At 42.3% G+C, this 18,525-nt stretch overlaps 1 protein-coding gene across 1 annotated transcript in view; it reads left to right on the top strand.

The window, feature by feature from the left end:
* Positions 1-17,908, top strand: part of pdia4 (protein disulfide isomerase family A, member 4) — a 45,800-nt gene extending 27,892 nt beyond the window's left edge. Inside the window, exons 7-10 of the mRNA XM_072508825.1 lie at positions 1,826-1,977; positions 3,447-3,603; positions 11,929-12,162; positions 17,219-17,908. Of these exons, the coding sequence (XP_072364926.1) occupies positions 1,826-1,977; positions 3,447-3,603; positions 11,929-12,162; positions 17,219-17,634 (959 nt within the window). The 3' untranslated portion in view covers positions 17,635-17,908. The remainder of the gene's footprint in view (positions 1-1,825; positions 1,978-3,446; positions 3,604-11,928; positions 12,163-17,218) is intronic.
* The last annotated feature ends 617 nt before the right edge of the window (positions 17,909-18,525 follow it).

Raw genomic sequence — 18,525 nt, 5'->3', positions numbered from 1 at the left:
AATATTCAATGGCTCTGCCTTCACTTCTCTGAATAAGAGAATTCCACAGACTCAATGTCCCTTGGAGGGAAAAAGTCTCCTAATTTCTGTCTTAAATGATGAGCCCTTAAAGTTCCCCTAGCTTTGAGTCTCTTCCACAAGGGGGAGGTTTTCCCTTTCCCCCTCTCTCATTTAGAATGAACATAGAACATAGAAAATACAGCACAGAACAGGCCCTTCAGCCCACGATGTTGTGCCGAACCTTTGTCCTAGATTAATCATAGATTAATCATTAGAATGGATATAACTCTAGTAAGTACAACTTCAGTCAGTGCATCCTAATGTTAAAAACAATTTGCAATTATATAAATACTAATTTAAACACTGGATTTAAATATGCATAGTTGTTACAACAAATTGAATCCTCAAGCCATTCTATCAATCACTGTTTACCCTCCAGGAACAGCAGGGCCATGTTGTGCCCATATCCCTTCAGCCCTTTGTTTATCTGCCATGCAGTTCCTGCCACAGCCATTGACTGAATTCCACTTTGCTTAACTCTTGACTAATGGTTCTATTGCTTTATCTGAATATCCTGCATTTGTAACTATGGCCTTTTTTTGATCTTCTAACCACCCACAGGGCACTGGAAGCATTTTTTTCAAATTCTCTGATTTTAACCAGTCCTATCAATATCACACCATAATCTGCATTGTGCAAAACCATTTTTGGCTTCCTGGTGAATGTTCTATGTCCTCCCTAGAGCCTCAAAACCCTTTTTTTTAAAGGAACCCCAGAATGCATACAGTACTCCAGTCTTTAACAAGCTTCATATGGACTTCTCATTATCGTTTGACTTTATATTCTATTGTTGGTGATGAACATCTCAAATTACAAAGTATTTTTAACCTCCTTATCCTTATCAACTTGAGGTGCTGCCAGTAACCACCTCCACAGCTCTTGCTGCATTCTGATCTTAGTTGCTGCTCTTTTTGTCAAACATCCTCCAGTGTTGAGCCAGAAATGTGACCTTTTGGGGCAATCTCATCCAGCTCTTTCGTCTGCTTCTGGCCTTGTAATATCAGCAGAATGATCCACTAATTTGGATAGCAAAAGATTATAGAGATGTATAGAGCACAGATACAGACGATTTAGATTAATCAGTTCATGATTCAATCAAGCCTTTTTCCCCTTCTCTCAGCTAAATCTACCATTGTGACCATCGTCTCCCTCATGCTTGTGCAGGCCCTTACATGCATCTGCACTATTTGTTTCAACTACTCCCTATGCTAGCAGTTACACATTTTCAAGAAACCATAAAAGTTTTGTTTCCACAACCGATGACCTCAAAACATCTGGCAACTGTTTGAGTAAATGCTAAGCAGTCCAATGATCGGTCACCTGATTGCTTGGAGTAAGTGTATTTATGGAAACAAATGCAGTTGGACCTTCCCTACCTTGTACATGCTTCAGTAACTCTTTACTGATGCCATAAATAAAACTTGACCAATAAATCAGTGTTTGTGCTGCAATTTCAAAGTGGCTTCTGAGCTGCCCAAACCAATTGCTAGCTGGTAGATTTAAAATTATGCTTTTGGCCCTCCATTGACAATTTGTAATAGAGCTACTGAAGGCCATATAGGGTGAGTTTGTGTAACTGACTTGGAGCCACCTAATGCACTCCTACAAATTTGCAATGTTCATTTCCTCTCAAAAAAGTTGGTTGATCAAGATGACTTACCATCCTCTGTAGTAATAGCCATCAATGACTAACTGGTCTGACCAAGAGGCTGATTACATATTTTGTAATAATCTCTTAGGAAATATGTAATAATTTTTTTTTTAGGTAACTCTGTACGAGAAGACTACAGGTTACATCACACCTTCAGCAGTGAAATACAAAACTACTTGAAAGTATCACCAGGACAGCTGGTTATGATGCAACCTGAAAAATTCAATTCCGAATATGAGCCCAAAATGCACACTTTGACTATCAAGGTACGTGTTTCCCTCTGATTCTCTGCCCCTCTAACACCTCCTTACTTTGTGCTGTCCACACTTGTTTCTAATCCTAGTGTTACGACATCCTGGGTGACTGCACGGTCAGTTTCAGCCCACAGACCCTGGAGCCCCAGCATAAGTGAATTAATTTGTGTTTGTTTTCCTCGGCGTTTAACCCCTGATTGCTTTAGTGAATTACAGACACTAGATTTATAAGTAAAACATAACAAACTGTTTATTTATAACAAGAGTTAAAGGTAAACATATAAAAGAAATAATTGGAACTATGGTCTACTAGTCTACCTATTCCCAAAACCCCTTCCCACCCTCCACCCAGACATACACAAAACAGACACAAGGTGAAGAGAAAGGAAAGGCTTACAATTAAAGGAATGGAAGGAGAAGGTTTGAGATGAATTTTCGATGCTGCGGTTGTGGCCTGTATAGATGCTGGTCTTCTCCGAATGCAATCCTCTGGGAAATTGGTTTAAATAAGAAATTCAGGTTGGTGCAATTCTGACCGTTGACCACCAGATGGAGCCTCTGTCTCCCTGAGATACACCAGAGGATTTTACAGGCTTTTCCGTTTGTGCAGAAAACACGGCAGTATTATAATGTGTTCTCAGTTTGGGTTCTTCCCAGACAGAGGACGATATATTACATGCCTGGCGAGAAACTGCTTGCACCCTTGCACTCCTGAAGGTCCCTTCACAGATCGGATTGCTGCCTGTATCTTTTAAAATAGGAGTGCCTTCCCAGGTCTGCCTTGCAGCCTTTCAATTGTCTGGCAGAGAGTGCCTTACAGCTGCTTCCTGGCTGAATCTCTTCTCTCAGAACTCGTGACAAAATGGGGCTCTTCAAATAACCTGCTTTCTTCCGGAAGATTCTGAATGGCTCCACTAATCACAAGCAACGACAATTTCAGATTCACTGATTGGCTGCTTGCCAAGTCTATTAAACTGACATCACGGGCTCTACCGCAGAACCGAAAAGGACAGTCCTGGCTAATCCATTAGACCAGGGATGTTTCGATTTGCCTAACGTCTGTTGTTTAAGCAAAAATCTGTGTGGCAGCAACCAGCAAGAACTTTAGATTAAAGGCACTCAGCGGGGCAGCAATTAAAAAGGAAACTCTGAACAAACAAGGATTTACAACCTTTTATTCTAACACTAGATAATAGTTTCATAACACTCCAACCTACTTCCATCCTCCCCTATGCATGTGTCAACTTCATCCTGCCACAGGACTTTACAGTTTAATTATGAGCTCCTATTGTCTGATGAGAAAGATTAAGACGTTTTCTGTTGCCTTTAAATAGACTAAATGCTGCCTTCACTCCTTTTCACATTTGCCCCACTCAAAATTGTATTCTACTTTCCAATTTTAGCTGAAATATTAATCTTGTATTGTTGCGTTATGAATTAACTTGCATTTATGGAACTCAATCCTCAATATATTGTTGCAGGACATATTACCTCATTCTGAAGTGACTGACTTTATTACAAATAATGCTGTGCCTTTAGTTGGGCATCGTAAGCAAAGTAATGATGCAAAGCGATACAGCAAGCGCCCATTAGTGGTGGTGTACTATGGTGTAGATTTCAGTTTTGATTATCGTGTGGGTGAGTATAATCACAGCATTTTAAAACACATGAGTAAGTTTTTGGTTTCTTCCAATATTGGGCATTATTCCAAATAGAATCAAAACACTTACAACCACAATCCTTTCCATAATAGACTGGTACTTTGTAGTTAGTTCCTTGAACAAATGGCCACCATGTAGACCAGAAATAAGAACAAGAACAATACAGCACCAGAACAGGCCCTTCAGCCCTCCAAACCTGTACCAATCATGATACCACCCTTGGCCAAAACCCTCAGCACTTCCTAGTGCAGTATCCCTCTATACCCATCCTATCCATATATTTGTCAAGATGCCTTATGAATGAAAAGGCATCTGCTTCCACAACCTCCCCAGGCAACGCGTTCCAGGCACTCACCACCGTGTAAAAAATAAAACATTAATACCCACTTTGCACATCATCCCTAAACTTTGCCCCACGGATCTTAAACCTATGCCCTCTTGTGACTGGCCCCTCCACCCTGAGAAAGAATGCCTGCCCATCCACTCTATCCATGCCCCTCATAATCTTGAGACCTCTATCAGGTCACCCCTCAACTTCCGTACTTCAATGAATTTGTCAGTCTATTCAGCTTCTCCACATAGCCCACGTCCTGGTAAACCTCCTCTGCACTCTTTCCAAAGCCTCCACATCCTTCTGGTAGTGTGCCAACCAGAATTGTGTGCAATATTCCAAGTGCAGCCTTTTATATTCGATGCCCTGTCCAATGAAGGCAAGCATTCCGTATGCTTTCTTGACTACCTTGTTCATTTGTGTCGCCACTTCTGTGGACCCACATGCCCAGATCTCTGACTTTCTATATTCCCAAGAGTTTTGCTATTTAGTGTATATTTCCCCACTTATGTTACCTACCAAAATGCATTACCGCACACTTGTCCGGATTAAACACCATTTTCCATTTCTCTGCCCAAGTCTCCAACCTATGTCCTACTGTGTCCTCTTGCAATCCTCAACACCAGCTGTCATTCCACCAACCTTAGACCAGCTACAGTTTCCTTCAAATCGTTTATGTATACTACAAGCAAGAGACCCCAGCACAGATCCCTGTGGAACACCACTAGTCACAACCTTCCATTCAGAAAAACACCCTTCTACTGCTACCCTTTGCCTTCTGTGACCGAGCCAGTTCTGTATCCATCCTGCCATCTCGCCTCTGATCCCATGTGACTTCATCGTGTGTATCATCTGTCATGAGGCACCTTGTCAAAAACCTTCCATTTCAGAAAAACACCCTTCTACTGCTACCCTTTGCCTTCTGTGACCGAGCCAGTTCTGTATCCATCTCGCCTCTGATCCCATGTGACTTCATCTTGTGTATCAGTCTGTCATGAGGCACCTTGTCAAAAGCTTTACTGAAGTCCATGTAAACAACATCCACCACTCTCCCCTTAGCAATCACCTTTGTCACCTCAAAAAAACTCTATCAAGTTAGTGATGCACGGGCAGCACGGTGGCTCAGTGGTTAGCATTACTGTCTCTGGGCGCTGAGGTCCCAGGTTCGACCCCGGCTCTGGGTCACTGTCCGTGTGGAGTTTGCACATTCTCCCCATGTTTGTGTGCGTTTCGCCCCCACAACCCAAAGATGTGCAGGGTAGGTGGATTGGCCACGCTAAATTACCCCATAATTGGAAAAAGTGATTGGGTAAATTTATTTTTAAAATAGTTTGTGATGCATAACCTCCCCATCACAAAATCATGCTGTCTATTGCTGATGAGTCCATTTGTTTCCAAATGGGTATAAGCCCTGTCCCTGAGAATTCTCTATAATCATTTACCTACTACCGACGTGAGGCTCACCGGCCTATAGTTTCCTGGATTACCCCTGCTACCTTTCTTAAACAGTGGTACCACATCAGCTATTTTCCAGTCCTCTGGGATATCCCCTCCCAAAGATGTCAGTTGAGGCCCCAGCAATTTTCTCTTTTGCTTCCCTCAGTAGTCGAGGTAAATCCCATCCAGCCCAGCCCGGGAGACTTTATCTTCCTTAATATCTTTTAAAACACTCAATACCACCATCTTTTTGATGTCAACATGACCCAGACTGTCCACACGCCCTACCTAAGAATCATCTTTCACAAAGTCATTTTCTTTGGTGAAAACTGATGCAAAGAATGTTCTGTGTATATACTATTCATGTTAGATGTTTCTGGATGAGGAAGGGAATGGACTGATGCCACTCCCTCTAGTGAAAATGCATACTTGTCTGGTGGCTCTCCCAAGGAGAAATTCATTTACTGTGCACTCACACCACACCCCCATATTCCTCCCATTCAGATATTTGGAAAAATCTAGAAATATTTGTGATGTAGAAGGCCACTGCCTAAAAAACAAACCACCCAGCACTCATTTTCCAGCACTTGGTTTGTAGCCATGGAGTTCATGGGACTTCAGGTGTACATCGAGACATCTTGTAATTGAGTCATGGGTTTCTGCCTCCCCTACCCTTTCAGGCAGTGTTTCAGATCCCGACCACCCTCTGCGTGGAAACATTTTTCTTCACATCTCCCTACTAATCCTCCTACCAGTCACATTAAATCTATGCCGGAGATGTCTCTGCTAAAAGCAACAGATACTTTGCATCAAGTCTATCCAAGCATCGTATAACTTGTAGAGCTCCATCAAATCTCCTCCCAGCTTCCTCTGTTCCAAGGAAAACAACTCCAGCCTATCCAATCTTTTCTTGTAGCTGCAATATTCCAGTCCTGGCAGCAATCTCCTAAACCTCTGTACGCTCTCTAGTACAATTACATTCCTTTCTGTAATTGAGGTGATCAGAACTACACACACTACTCCAGTTGTGTCCTAACTAGTGCTTTATATAGCTCCAACATAACCGTCCCCAGCTCTTGCATCCTCAGCTTATGACATGCCCTGCTACCTTCAGGAAACTGTGGACATGCATTCAAAGGTCCCTCATTTCCTCTGCATATCACAATCTTTCATTTATTGTGAATACCTTTGCCTTATTTGACCTTCCTACATCCATCTCTCTTCTGTGTTGAATTTCATTTACCACTTTCTGATCACATTACTGGTCCATTGATATCTTCTTGCAGGCCACAGCTTCCAAACCCACATAGCCAATTTTTGCGTTATTTGCAAACTTGATCATGCCCCTACACTTAAATCAGAATCATTTTAATATACCGCAAAAAGTACTGAGCCCTTCAGAACCCCATTTGAAACCGTTTTCCAGTTGCAAAGACATCCAGTAAGAGTTTATTTCCTGCCACTGAGCCAATTTTGGACCAGCTTGTTACATTCCACTGGATTCCACAAGCTCTTTAATTAGTCATGTGAAACATTGTCAAAAGCCTTGCTGAAATCCACGTAGACCACATTAACTGCACTATTCTGATAAATCCCCCTTGATGCCACTTCCAAAATTTCAGTCAAGTTGGTCAGATCTTCCCTTAAATGTATGCTGACTGTCCTTGATTACTCGGTGCCTTTCTAAATGATTTATCCTGTCTCTCAGAATTACTTCAACAGTTTGCCCGACAAGGGTAATTATTCTGTCTATCGCTTGTTCCATTCTTAAACAAAGGGAGTGTTAGCAGTCCTCGATTCCTCTGTATCCAGTGAGGCTCGGTAAATGATGGTTTGAGCATCCACTGTTTCCTCCCTGGTTTCTTTTAATAGCCTGGGTTTCATTTCATACAGCCCTTGTGGAAAAAGTCTCCGTATTTGAAAATTGTAGTTTGTGAAAACTGAGATTTCTCTCCTGGGATCCTTAAATACATTGTAGTTACCTGGTTGTGTTTTCACACCTTTTATTAATCCTTCCAGTCCTGTTTCTAATCCACCCAAGTCTACTGGCCAAAATCACCAACAAAAAATTCTAAACAACTGGCTAATTTTTTCTCCTCATTCTGATTTGATTTATTATTGTCATGTATTAGTATACAGTGAAAAGTATTGCTTCTTGCATGCTGTACAAACAATGCATACCGTACGTAGGGAAGGAAGGAGAGACTGCAGAACATAATGTTACAGTTTTAGCAAGGTGTAGAGAAAAGATCAACTTAATACGAGGTAGGTCCATTCAAACGTCTGATGGCAGTAGGGAAGAAGCTGTTCTTGAGTCGGTTGGTCCGTGACCTCAAACTTTGGTATCTTTTTGCTGATGGAAGAAGGTTGAAGCGAGTATATCTGGAGTGCGTGGGGTTCTTAATTATGCTGGCTGCCTTTCTGAGGCAGTGGGAATTATAGATCGAGTCAATGGATGGAAGGCTGGTTTGCGTGATGGACTGGGTTACATTCCCAACCTTTTGTAGTTTCCTGAGGTCTTGGGCAGAGCAGGCTCCGTACCAAGCTGTGATACAACCAGGAAGAATGCTTTCTATGGTGCATCTGTAGAAGTTGGTGAGGGTCGTAGCTGACATGCCAAATTTCCTTAGTCTTCGGAGAAAGTAGAGTCGTTGGTGGGCTTTTTTAACTATAGTGTCGGCATGGGGGGACGGCATGGGGGGACCAGAACAGTCTGTTGGTGATCTGGACACTTAAAAACTTGAAGCTCTCGACCCTTTCAACTTCGTTCCCATTGATGTAGACCGGAGCGTGTTCTCCACTACGCATCCTGAAGTCGATGAAAATCTCCTTTGTTTTGTTGACATTGAGGGAGAGATTATTGTCGCTGTACCAGTTCACCAGATTCTCTATCTCATTCCTGTACTCTGTCTCGTCATTGTTTGAAATCTGATCCACTACGGTGGTGTCATCAGCAAATTTGAAAATCGAGTTCGAGGGGAATTTGGCGCCACAGTCATAGGTGTATAAGGAGTAAGTAGGGGACTGAGGACACAGCCTTGTGGGGCACCGGTGTTGAGGATGATCGTGGAGGAGGTGTTGTTGCCTATCTTTACTGATTGTGGCCTGTGGGTTAGAAAGTTCAGAATCCAGTCAGAGGGAATGCCGAGGCCAAGGCCACGGAGTTTAGAGATGAGTTTCGTAGGAATGATGGTGTTGAAGGCTGAGCTGTAGTCGATAAATAGAAGTCTGACATAGGTGTCTTTGTTATCTAGGTGTTCCAGGGTAGAGTGCAGGGCCATGGAGATGGCCTCTGCTGTGGACCTGTTGCAGCGGTAGGCGAACTGTAGTGGATCAAGGTAATCCGGGAGGCTGGAGTTGATTCGTGCCATTACTAACCTTTCGAAGCACTTCATGATGATGGATACCCGAGCCACTGGACGATAGTGATTAAGGCGCGTTGCTTGACATTTTTGGTACAGGGATGATGGTCGTCTTCTTGAAGCATATAGGGACATCGGATTGTTGTAAAGAGAGGTTGAAGATGTCTGTGAATACCCCCGCCAGCTGATCTGCACAAGACTTGAGTGCTCATCCAGGTACCCCACCCGGGCCAGTGGGTTGACCTTCGAGAAGGCTGCTCTGACGTCTGCAGTGGTGATCTCGGATACAAGTTCATCCGCGGCTTCTGGAGTGGAGGGCTTGCTCTCCCTGACCTCTTGCTCAAAGCGGGCATAGAATGCGTTGAGCTCATCAGGGAGGGGTGCGTTGGAGCCAACGATTTTACATGCCTTCATCTTGTAGCCCGTTATGTCTTGCAGACCTTGCCATAGACGGTGGGGATCCATGTGGCTAGCCTGGGACTCGAGCTTGGTCCGGTACTGGGTCTTTTGGCATCTTTGATGGATTTCTTTAGATCATATCTGGCTTTCTTGTAGAGGTCAGGGTTGTCTGACTTGAACGCCTCAGACCCAGACTTCAGCAAGCAGTTGATATCCCTGTTCATCCAGGGTTTCCGGTTGTGAAACACGTGGATTTGCTTCTTTGGCACACAGTCTTCTACACGCTTACTAATGAAGTCAGTTACTGTAATGGCGTACTCGTTCAGGCTGGTCGCAGAGTTTTTAGATTCTGACCAGTCCACTGACCACACAGTACCGTAGGAGATCGTCCGATTCCTCAGACCAACAATGCATGACTTTCTTTGATGGATTCTCCCGCTTCAGTTTTTGCTTATAAGCCGGGAGCAAGAGTACAGCCTTGTGTCAGATTTGCCAGTGTGGGCGGGCGATAGAGCGGTAGGCATGTTTGATATTTGTGTAGCAGTGGTCCGGGGTGTTTGGGCCTCTGGTGGAACAGATGATGTGTTGGTGGTAACTTGGTAGTATGCTCTTGAGCTTGGCCTGATTGAAAGTCCCCAGCTACAATGAACAAGGCCTCGGGATGTTTCGTTTCAAGGCTATTTGTGGTGGTGAATATTTCGTCCAGTGCGATTTTCACGTTCGCATGGGGTGGGATGTAAACTGCCGTCAGGATAACTGAGCTGAACTCCCGTGGAAGGTGGTAGGGGTGGCATTTTAACATCAGTTTTTCTAGGTCCTGGGAGCAGAAACTCACCAGTGTTGCTACAGCTAGGCACCAGGAGGTGTTGATTAGGAGGCGGACCCCACCTTCCCTTGCCTTTTCTGAGGCCGTCGTACGGTCCATTCGGTGGATTGAGATATCCTCTGGTTGTAGGGCACAGTCCGGTGAAACAGGAGTGAGCCATGTCTCCGTGAAACAGAGCACACAGCAGTCCCTTAGTTCTCTTTGAAAAGTGAGTCTGGCTTTAAGTTCGTCTAGCTTGTTTTCTAGAGATTGTACATTAGCTCGGAGTAAGCTAGGCAAAGGGGCTGTGGGGCCGTGTTGTTCCACTCTCACCTGCGGGCCTGCATGTTTTCCACGCTTCCTGGAGTGACTGCTTCTTTTCAAGCCTGGGAGACGGTGAGAGTATGCAGTGTTTAGGGAATAGTTGTGTCCAATGAGGTTATTCACTCCGGTCGGTGTGTGGATGGAGGATTTGTTCCCTTGCTTGCGGTTCCTGCGTCGGTAGGTGGGTCTGCGCGGTCGAGCGTTCCGGGTCGCCGTCGGGCTGCGGTTTGTCTTCACAGGTTGGTGGATGTCCAGAAGGCCGATAAGTGGATGACATCTCTGGGATCGCGTTGCGGATGAGGCGATGGCCGGGTCAGTGTGTTGGGGTCCGCAGGGTCCTTTCCAGATCACGGTCTTCCTTCAGAGGACGGAGGATCGCTAAACCTGCAAGTAAATTTGAAAGAGCAGTATTAGTGATCGTTAGGCTTTGCGAGTTGATTTTTAGGAGTTTGGGGTGACTGGGGAGGGGTGGGGGGGGGGGGGGGGTGAAGAAGAGTGGAAGGAGTGCTTGGGGCCTGCAGGGGGTCGCAGCTCTCTGGGTCAGTGGGGTTGGAAGCTTGGGGGGAGGGGAGGGGGACTGCAGCTGCTGCGATGCTGGTCTGGTCGTTGGAGAGCAGCAGAGTGTAGGTCCTGGCTTCTGTGGTGTTTTCCAGGTCACAGAGCTTGTAGAATGAAGGCCCTGGCTTCTAGGGTGTTTTCCTGGTCTCTGGCAGCCGCTGTCGGGGAATTCCCAGGCCTGGGACTGCAGCTCTGGCAGCTGCTCTCATGTGGTCGGCTGCTCCGGGTCGATTTCAGGTCGGCAGTTTCAGGTGTCTCCAGGTTCCTAAGATCGCTAAATCTGAAAGTAATTGAATTAGAACATTGTTAGAGTTTTAAAGAGTTAGAATGAAGTTTTAGAAACATAGAACGACAGTAAAAGATAGAATTAGAGGGCATGCTGGGCGCAGCTTGCAAGAAGTCGCCTCACTCCGGCGCCATCTTTCTTTCTGAATCTCTTTCTGAACCTATCTTCTGCCTTTGTCTATTAGTTTATTCTTCTCCATTGTTCTTCGCATAAAACTAAATGTTTCTGCTTGTATTGCTGTCTCACCTAAAGCTTTATTTTAGTAACTGCAGGTTGACCTGTATAGGTAGTTGCTTTCATAGGCTGAGTAAGATGGTGCACAGATTTGATATTTCTTAGCACTGACTGGTTGCAGGTAATGAAATTCAGTCTAATCAACACTGCTTTTTAATTCCATCTGTGATATAGACTGCTTCGTCCTTCTATTTGCACCAGCACATCTATGATAGATATACAATGGTCTCTCTTTACTGTATAATATTACTTATAGGTGTACTCCCTGCCCTTTTGACTTAGATTTACTGCTACTATCCAAGTCCCTCACTCCACCTATTCTTGTCCTTGCAACTCTCCTCCGGCTCCCACTTTATTTATCTCCAGGCTTTATTTCCTCCAGTATTCATGTGAAAAACACTACACAATTGTTGGCGTCATTATAAAAAAAAAACAAGTGGTTGCTGCTATTGTTTGTGGGAGTGCCACACATGGCGACAACTTTTCCACATTCAGTGGAATTTACTCAAATTAAGTGCAAACTGTTTAATGTTAAGCTAATACTTGTATATTATTTGTACTTTCAGCTACACTATATTGGCGGAAAAAAGTATTGGATGTAGCAAAGGACTTCCCCGACTATACTTTTGCAATTGCTGACGAAGAGGATTATTCATCAGAACTAAATAGCCTGGGTCTGGCAGACAGTGGTGAAGAAGTGAATGTGGCAATTCTGGATGTAGCTGGCAAAAAATATGCAATGGAACCGGAAGAATTTGATTCTGATATACTGAGAGAATTTGTAATGGCATTTAAAAAAGGTACAATGTCTTCAATATCTTCAATCTTATCCAGAGTGTGACAAGATACTCGCATGGAGAAATGATGTAACATGGAATTTCTCTAGTAGTTTTTCTTGAGCTATACTTTAGATTAGCAGTCAGATTCTGACAATTTTAAAACTGCAAATTGGTTAAGGAGCCTAACTAACAGAAACTGTGGCAGTAGCATTTATCTATCTGAAGTTCGGTCACAGATCAGCCATGATCGCATTGAATGTCAAGACCGGCTCGAGGGGCTGAATGGTTTCCGATCAATTAGCTCTGAATAATTATAGTGGGAAGCTGACTTAGCAGTTGCAATTTGGGTACGAGAGTCATCAGCTCTCTTTAGACCAGTTTTGCTATCAGTAAAGCACCACAATGTGATGAAGCCTGGAAGGGTATGAGTGCTAACATGGGAAATTTGATGCAGGCGATAATCCTTCTGGTAAGTTTTCTCAAGTTATCATTTAGATTAACAGAAAGAGATTCTGCTTGAGCAACCAAGAACTAAATTAAAAAGCAGAACCACAAAGGTAATACTTTCTGCATTACTACCTGGGCCATGAGCAAATTGCATAGGCTAAACACGACCAGAGTTTAATGCATGGCTCAAACGTTGCTCTGGGAGAAATGGAGATTGATTCATGTGGCAGTGACACCAGTTCTGGGGAAAGAGGGAACTGTACCATTAGGGCTGTGCTGGGACCTGTGTACTTGTGAATTGTATAACGAGGGCTTCAGGTGGCGAGAATGGTTTCACAGTCGTTAACATTGTTGCTTCACAGCGCCAGGGTCACTGTGGAGTCTGCATGTTCTCTCCGTGTCTGGGGGTTTCCTCCCAGGTGCTCCGGTTTCCTCCCACAAGTCCTGATAGACGTGCTTGTTAGGTGAATTGGGCATTCTGAATTCTCCCTCCGGGTACCCAAACAGGTGCTGTAGTGTGACGACTTGGGGCTTTTCACAGTAACTTCATTGGGGCTGGTTTAGCACACTGGGCTAAATCGCTGGCTTTGAAAGCAGACCAAGGCACGCCAGCAGCACGGTTCAATTCTCGTACCAGCCTCCCCGAACAGGCGCCGGAATGTGGCGACTCTGGGCTTTTCACAGTAACTTCATTTGAAGCCCACTTGTGACAATAAATGATTTTCATTTAATTTTCATTTCATTATTGTGTTAATGTAAGCCTACTTGTGACACTAATAAAGATTATTATTATAAATTGAATGGGGGTGGGGATTCAAGATGGGACATATGTGAAGTTGAAGAGAAAGGACAAAACAATAGCGCAGGTTCACAATACAGATCATAATAAGCAGTGTGACCAGAAGGGACTTACGCCAACAAATAAGGTCAGAGTAGTGAAAGTGGTAAAAGGATGGAATTCTGTCTCTATCTGAATGCACAAAGCAGTTGAAACCAGATTAAATTGTAAGTACAAATAAAATATAAATGAGTATGATATGGTTGATATTCCAGATATGGTTGCAAAGTAACCACAGCTGAGGAATATTCAAGTCTATTTGGTGTTTTGGAACGGTAGATAGAAAGGAATCCAAGGCTCTTGTTAATAAAAGATGACATCAGTACAGTAGTGAAAAATTACCTTGGTTTGGACATCTGGATGCAGAATCCATTTTGATGGAGATAAATCACTGGTAGGAGTTATTTATAGGCCCCCTGACAGTAGCTACTCTGTCAGACGAATATGTAAAAAAAAAAAAAAGATGCTACAATAATCATGGGAAATTTTTATCTTGTACATTGGATGAATTAAAGTGGCAAAAATAGCCTGGATAATGAGTGCATAAACTGTATGTAGGACCATGGGACAATTGCTTTGAACAATATATTCTAGAACTAGCCAGGGAACAAGCTATTTTAGACCAGGTAATGAGTCAGGATTAATTAATAACCTCAAAGGATCCTCCAGGTAAGAGTGATGAAATGTCATATTCTGTTTAAGGTTGAGCAGCGTGGGTCTGAAGCTATTGTCTTAATCCTGAAGTTGCCTTTATTTAAAGTTTGAGGACAGAATTGGCTAAAGTGGAATAGGATAATGGCTAAGACTGTAGAGAAACTGGCAGACATTTGGAGATATTTCCAAACACCCAATACATTAAATTCTATTGAGAAAGAAAGACGCTACAAGAACACTGTAACATCCACAACTAACTAAGGATGGTATCAAATTGAAAGAAAAGGCTTTGAATGCTGGCAAGATTAATGGTGGCCGACAAGAGTGGGAAATCTTTAGAAACCAGCAAAAGATGGCTAAGAATTAATAGGAGGGAGATATTGGAGTATAAGAGAAGAACTAGGAAGAAATTTAAAAACACAATAAAAGCTTCTACAAGTAAGGAAGTGAGTAACTAAAGTAAATGTTAGTCCCGTAAGGATAAGGTCGGATATTAATGGGAAACCAGGAACTGGCAACGGCTTTAAACGAGTATTTTGTATCTATCATCATGGTAGAAGACAAATAAAACATTGCAAGAATAGTAGAAAAACAAGATGCGAAATGAATTACTAGGAAAACTAATGGCACTGCCAGTTGACAAGTCCTCTGGATCTAATGGCCTGCATCCAAGGTTCTTAAAGCCCGTGGATGCATTGATTCTGTTCTTCCAAAATGCCTAGTTCTGGAAGGTCCCAGCAGATTGGCAAAATTGCAAGTGTAACACCTCTGTTCAAGAAAGGAGGAAGACACAAATAAGAAATGATAGGCCAGTTAGCCTGCCATCCATCATTTGAAAAATGCTAGAATCCATTCATAAGAATTCGATATCAAGACATTTAGAAAATCAGAATACAATATGAGTCAACATGGTTTTGTGAAAGGGAAATAATATTTGTCAACTTAATTGACATTCTGAGGATGTAATAAGCAGGGTAGATAAATAGATGTAATATATTTTAGATTTCCAAATGGCATTTAGTAAGGTGCAGCATAAGCGGTCACTGCACAAGACCTCATGTTGGAGGTAATGTATTAGCATAGGATTGGCTAACTAACAGGAATCAAAAAGATAAATGGGTCACTTTCAGATTGGGAAACTAACAAGTGGAATGCCACCGGGATCTGTATTGGGCCTCCAGTATTTACAACCTATGTTAATAGACATGGATCAGAAGGACGGACTGTATCGTAGTCATATTTGCTGATGCAAAGATAGAAAAAAAAGTTGAAGATGCAAAGAATCAGCAACGGGATATAAGTCAGTAAGTTAGAATGTAAAAAAAAAAAAAAAAAAAATTGGCATATCATAAGCAATTGGAGCAGAAATAGCCCACTCAAGGCTGCTGTGTCATTCAATAAGTTCATGGCTGATCTGATTGTAGTCTCAACTTCACATTCCTACCTGTTGCGTGTAACCATCAACAATCAAAAATCTGTTTAATTCAGCCTTTGATGTATTCCATAACCCATCTCCCACTGCTCTCTGGAAGAGAAATCGAAATAATAACATCTCTCAATTTTTCCTCATCTGTCTTCAATTGAGATCCCTTATTTTCAAACTGTGCCCCAAGTTCTAGATTCTCCCACAAGAGAAAATGTATTTTCAGCATCAACCCTGTCAAGTCCTTTCAAAATCATATGCTTCAATAAGATCACCTCACTCTTCTAAACTCCAATGGATTTAGGCCCAACCTGCCTAAGCTTTCGTCGGAGTCAGCCTAGTGAACCTTCTCTGAACTGCTTCCAATGCATGTATATCCTTCAAAGAAAATGAGACCAGATGTGGTTTCACTAATGTCCTGCACAATTGTAACAAGATTTCCCTTTTATATTCCATCCCCCTTGCAGTAAATGTCAGCATTCCATTTGTCTTCCTACAGTACATGATCTTTGAGTCGTGTACAGTGACAACCAGATCCCTGTTACAGAATTCTGCTATCTCTCTATTTAAATAAATCTTATAACTGTCAGACATCCATCCTTGCTGACCCTTGAGCTCTGATTGCCCCACCGCCTATGTCTCGAGTGTAAAATTCATAGCTTTTTAATACCCCTCCTTTTCCAGCGCTGACCCCTTAACTCTCATGCAAGAACATTAACAGGAGCAGCAATTGACTCATGGTCCTTGGCGCCTGCTCCAGTATTCAATCAGATCATGGCTGGTCTTTGGCTTCAACTCTACTTTTCCCAGCTCTTTCCCATATCCCTCAATACCCTGAAACAAAACCTGCCTATTTCAGCCTTGAAAATATGGAACATCAATAATCCTGTGGGGTAGACTATTCCAAAGATTTCCTAACCTTAGTGAAGAAATTTATCCTCCTAACAGTCATAAATAATTTCCCTTCATCCTGACACTGCTCCTGTGTTTTAGATTCCTCAGCGCAGGAAAACCGCCGCTGTCTACCCTGTCAAATCCTTCCAGAATCTTATGTTTCAATGAGATCACCTCTTGTTCTTGTAACTGGAGAATATAGACTCACTTTACTCAACTTCTTATCATAGAATAAACTTCTCCTTTCATCCAAGGACAACCCTCTCTTCCTAGAGTCCAATCTTGTGAACCTTCAATTGAATGTCAGATTTTGGTTCGTATTTTTTTTTAGTACTTTTTCTCTGATAATTATCTTAATTTCCTCACTATCTGTCTTTTGGGAATCCATTTCCCTTCGCAGCTGGTGTGGGTTAACAAATGCTTTAGGATTCCTCCCTAATTTATGTCTTTCAACCTTTTTTGCAGAATGTTAACCCTAGTTAAAGCATTTTGTCACCCTAATATCACCTATGTCTTTCCTTGCCCGTCTGAAGCACCTTAAGATGTTTTCCTGTCTAAAGTGCTATTTAAATAATAGTTTAGCTCGGTTGGCTGGATAGCTGATTTGTAAGGCAGTTTCAATCTTCTCAACCTTGCTCCTCACCTGAGGTGTAGTGATCCTCTGGTTAAATCTCAGTCAGCTCTTCTCCTTCAAAGGGGAAAGCAGCCTATGGTCATCTGGGACTGTGGTGACTTTACTTGCTATTTTATATGCTTGATGGCATTTTGAGTTTTCTCCATAAAGGACTATGTACTCACAAATACTTTTTTTCTTAAAACAGGTAAATTAAAGCCTATTGTTAAGTCACAACCAGTCCCAAAGAATAACAAAGGACCAGTAAAAGTGGTGGTGGGCAAGACATTTGATGAAATAGTTATGGACAAAAAGAAAGATGTGCTAATAGAATTCTATGCACCTTGGTGTGGGCACTGCAAAAAACTGGAACCTGTGTATTTGGAACTCGGTAAAAAGTACAAAAATGAAGAGCAACTGATCATCGCAAAGATGGATGCAGCAGCAAATGATGTGCCAAATGATAAATATAAAACTGAAGGATACCCTACCATTTACTTTGCTCCAAGTAATAATAAAGACAATCCTATTCAATTTGACCAGAATGAACGAGACCTTGACTCTTTGAGCAAATTTGTGGAAGAACATGCAACCAAGCTGTCAAGAAGCAAAGATGAGCTATAAGGATTGTTTAGTTTATTCGGTTATAGGGGACCTTGGAAACGCCCAACATGCAGTTTGGATTTGAGGTGAAATGACCTGTTTCAAAAACTTAGTCCTTTGAAAAAAAATCACTGGAAATAAGAGATTAAACTTGTGCCAGAGAATTTTGTTTCTACCTGTGTAATTGAGGTATTTACCTAGAATGTGTGAAATCACTATTTTGTGAAGTTTGTATGGTTTATTCAATTTATATTTTGGTAAAAAACCTTCAAATAAAGATGACCTGAGGAATTAATTTCTATAAACTATTTTCTTTCCCCTCTCCTTCCCATTAGCTGGATCGGTGTATTTTTATCCTTGACAACTGTTTAATTTAAATATAACCCAAGGTGGGTAGTTTTTTCCAAATAAAATAACTTGATACTCGCTCCAGAAGTATGAGTTTCCCATTCAGGTCATTTCAAGTTCTGATTGATGTTACAACTTGCACCCATTGTAGAAATGCTTTAAAAACCTTCAGTTCAAACTGTTGACATCTAATTTGACTTTAAAAGCCAGATTCCAGAAGCAAAAGCATAATGTATTATGAACAACTTTCTTCACCTTCTCCATCAGCCTCTTTTCAGGCCCCTCTGATGGGCAGATGAGGTTCTCGCTCAAGTTCTACCCCATCTTATGGGTTGCCATTAAGTGCATCAAAGTTTGTTTTATATTTGATCTGTTGAAACTATGTCCATTGCAGGTCAGGCCTTGCTTTATGCCGTGGGGTATTTGCATCAAAATAAAGCTAAAGTCAGAACAACGTGGCCCCAATAACTTTCTATTTATTTTTAAAATAAATTTAGAGTACCCAATTCATTTTTTCCAATTAAGGGACAATTTAGCGTCGCCAATCCACCTAACCTGCACATC

Source organism: Scyliorhinus torazame, chromosome 6, assembly GCF_047496885.1.
Source record: "Scyliorhinus torazame isolate Kashiwa2021f chromosome 6, sScyTor2.1, whole genome shotgun sequence".
NCBI lineage: Eukaryota > Metazoa > Chordata > Chondrichthyes > Carcharhiniformes > Scyliorhinidae > Scyliorhinus > Scyliorhinus torazame.
This window is presented reverse-complemented; position numbering and strand designations above follow the sequence as displayed.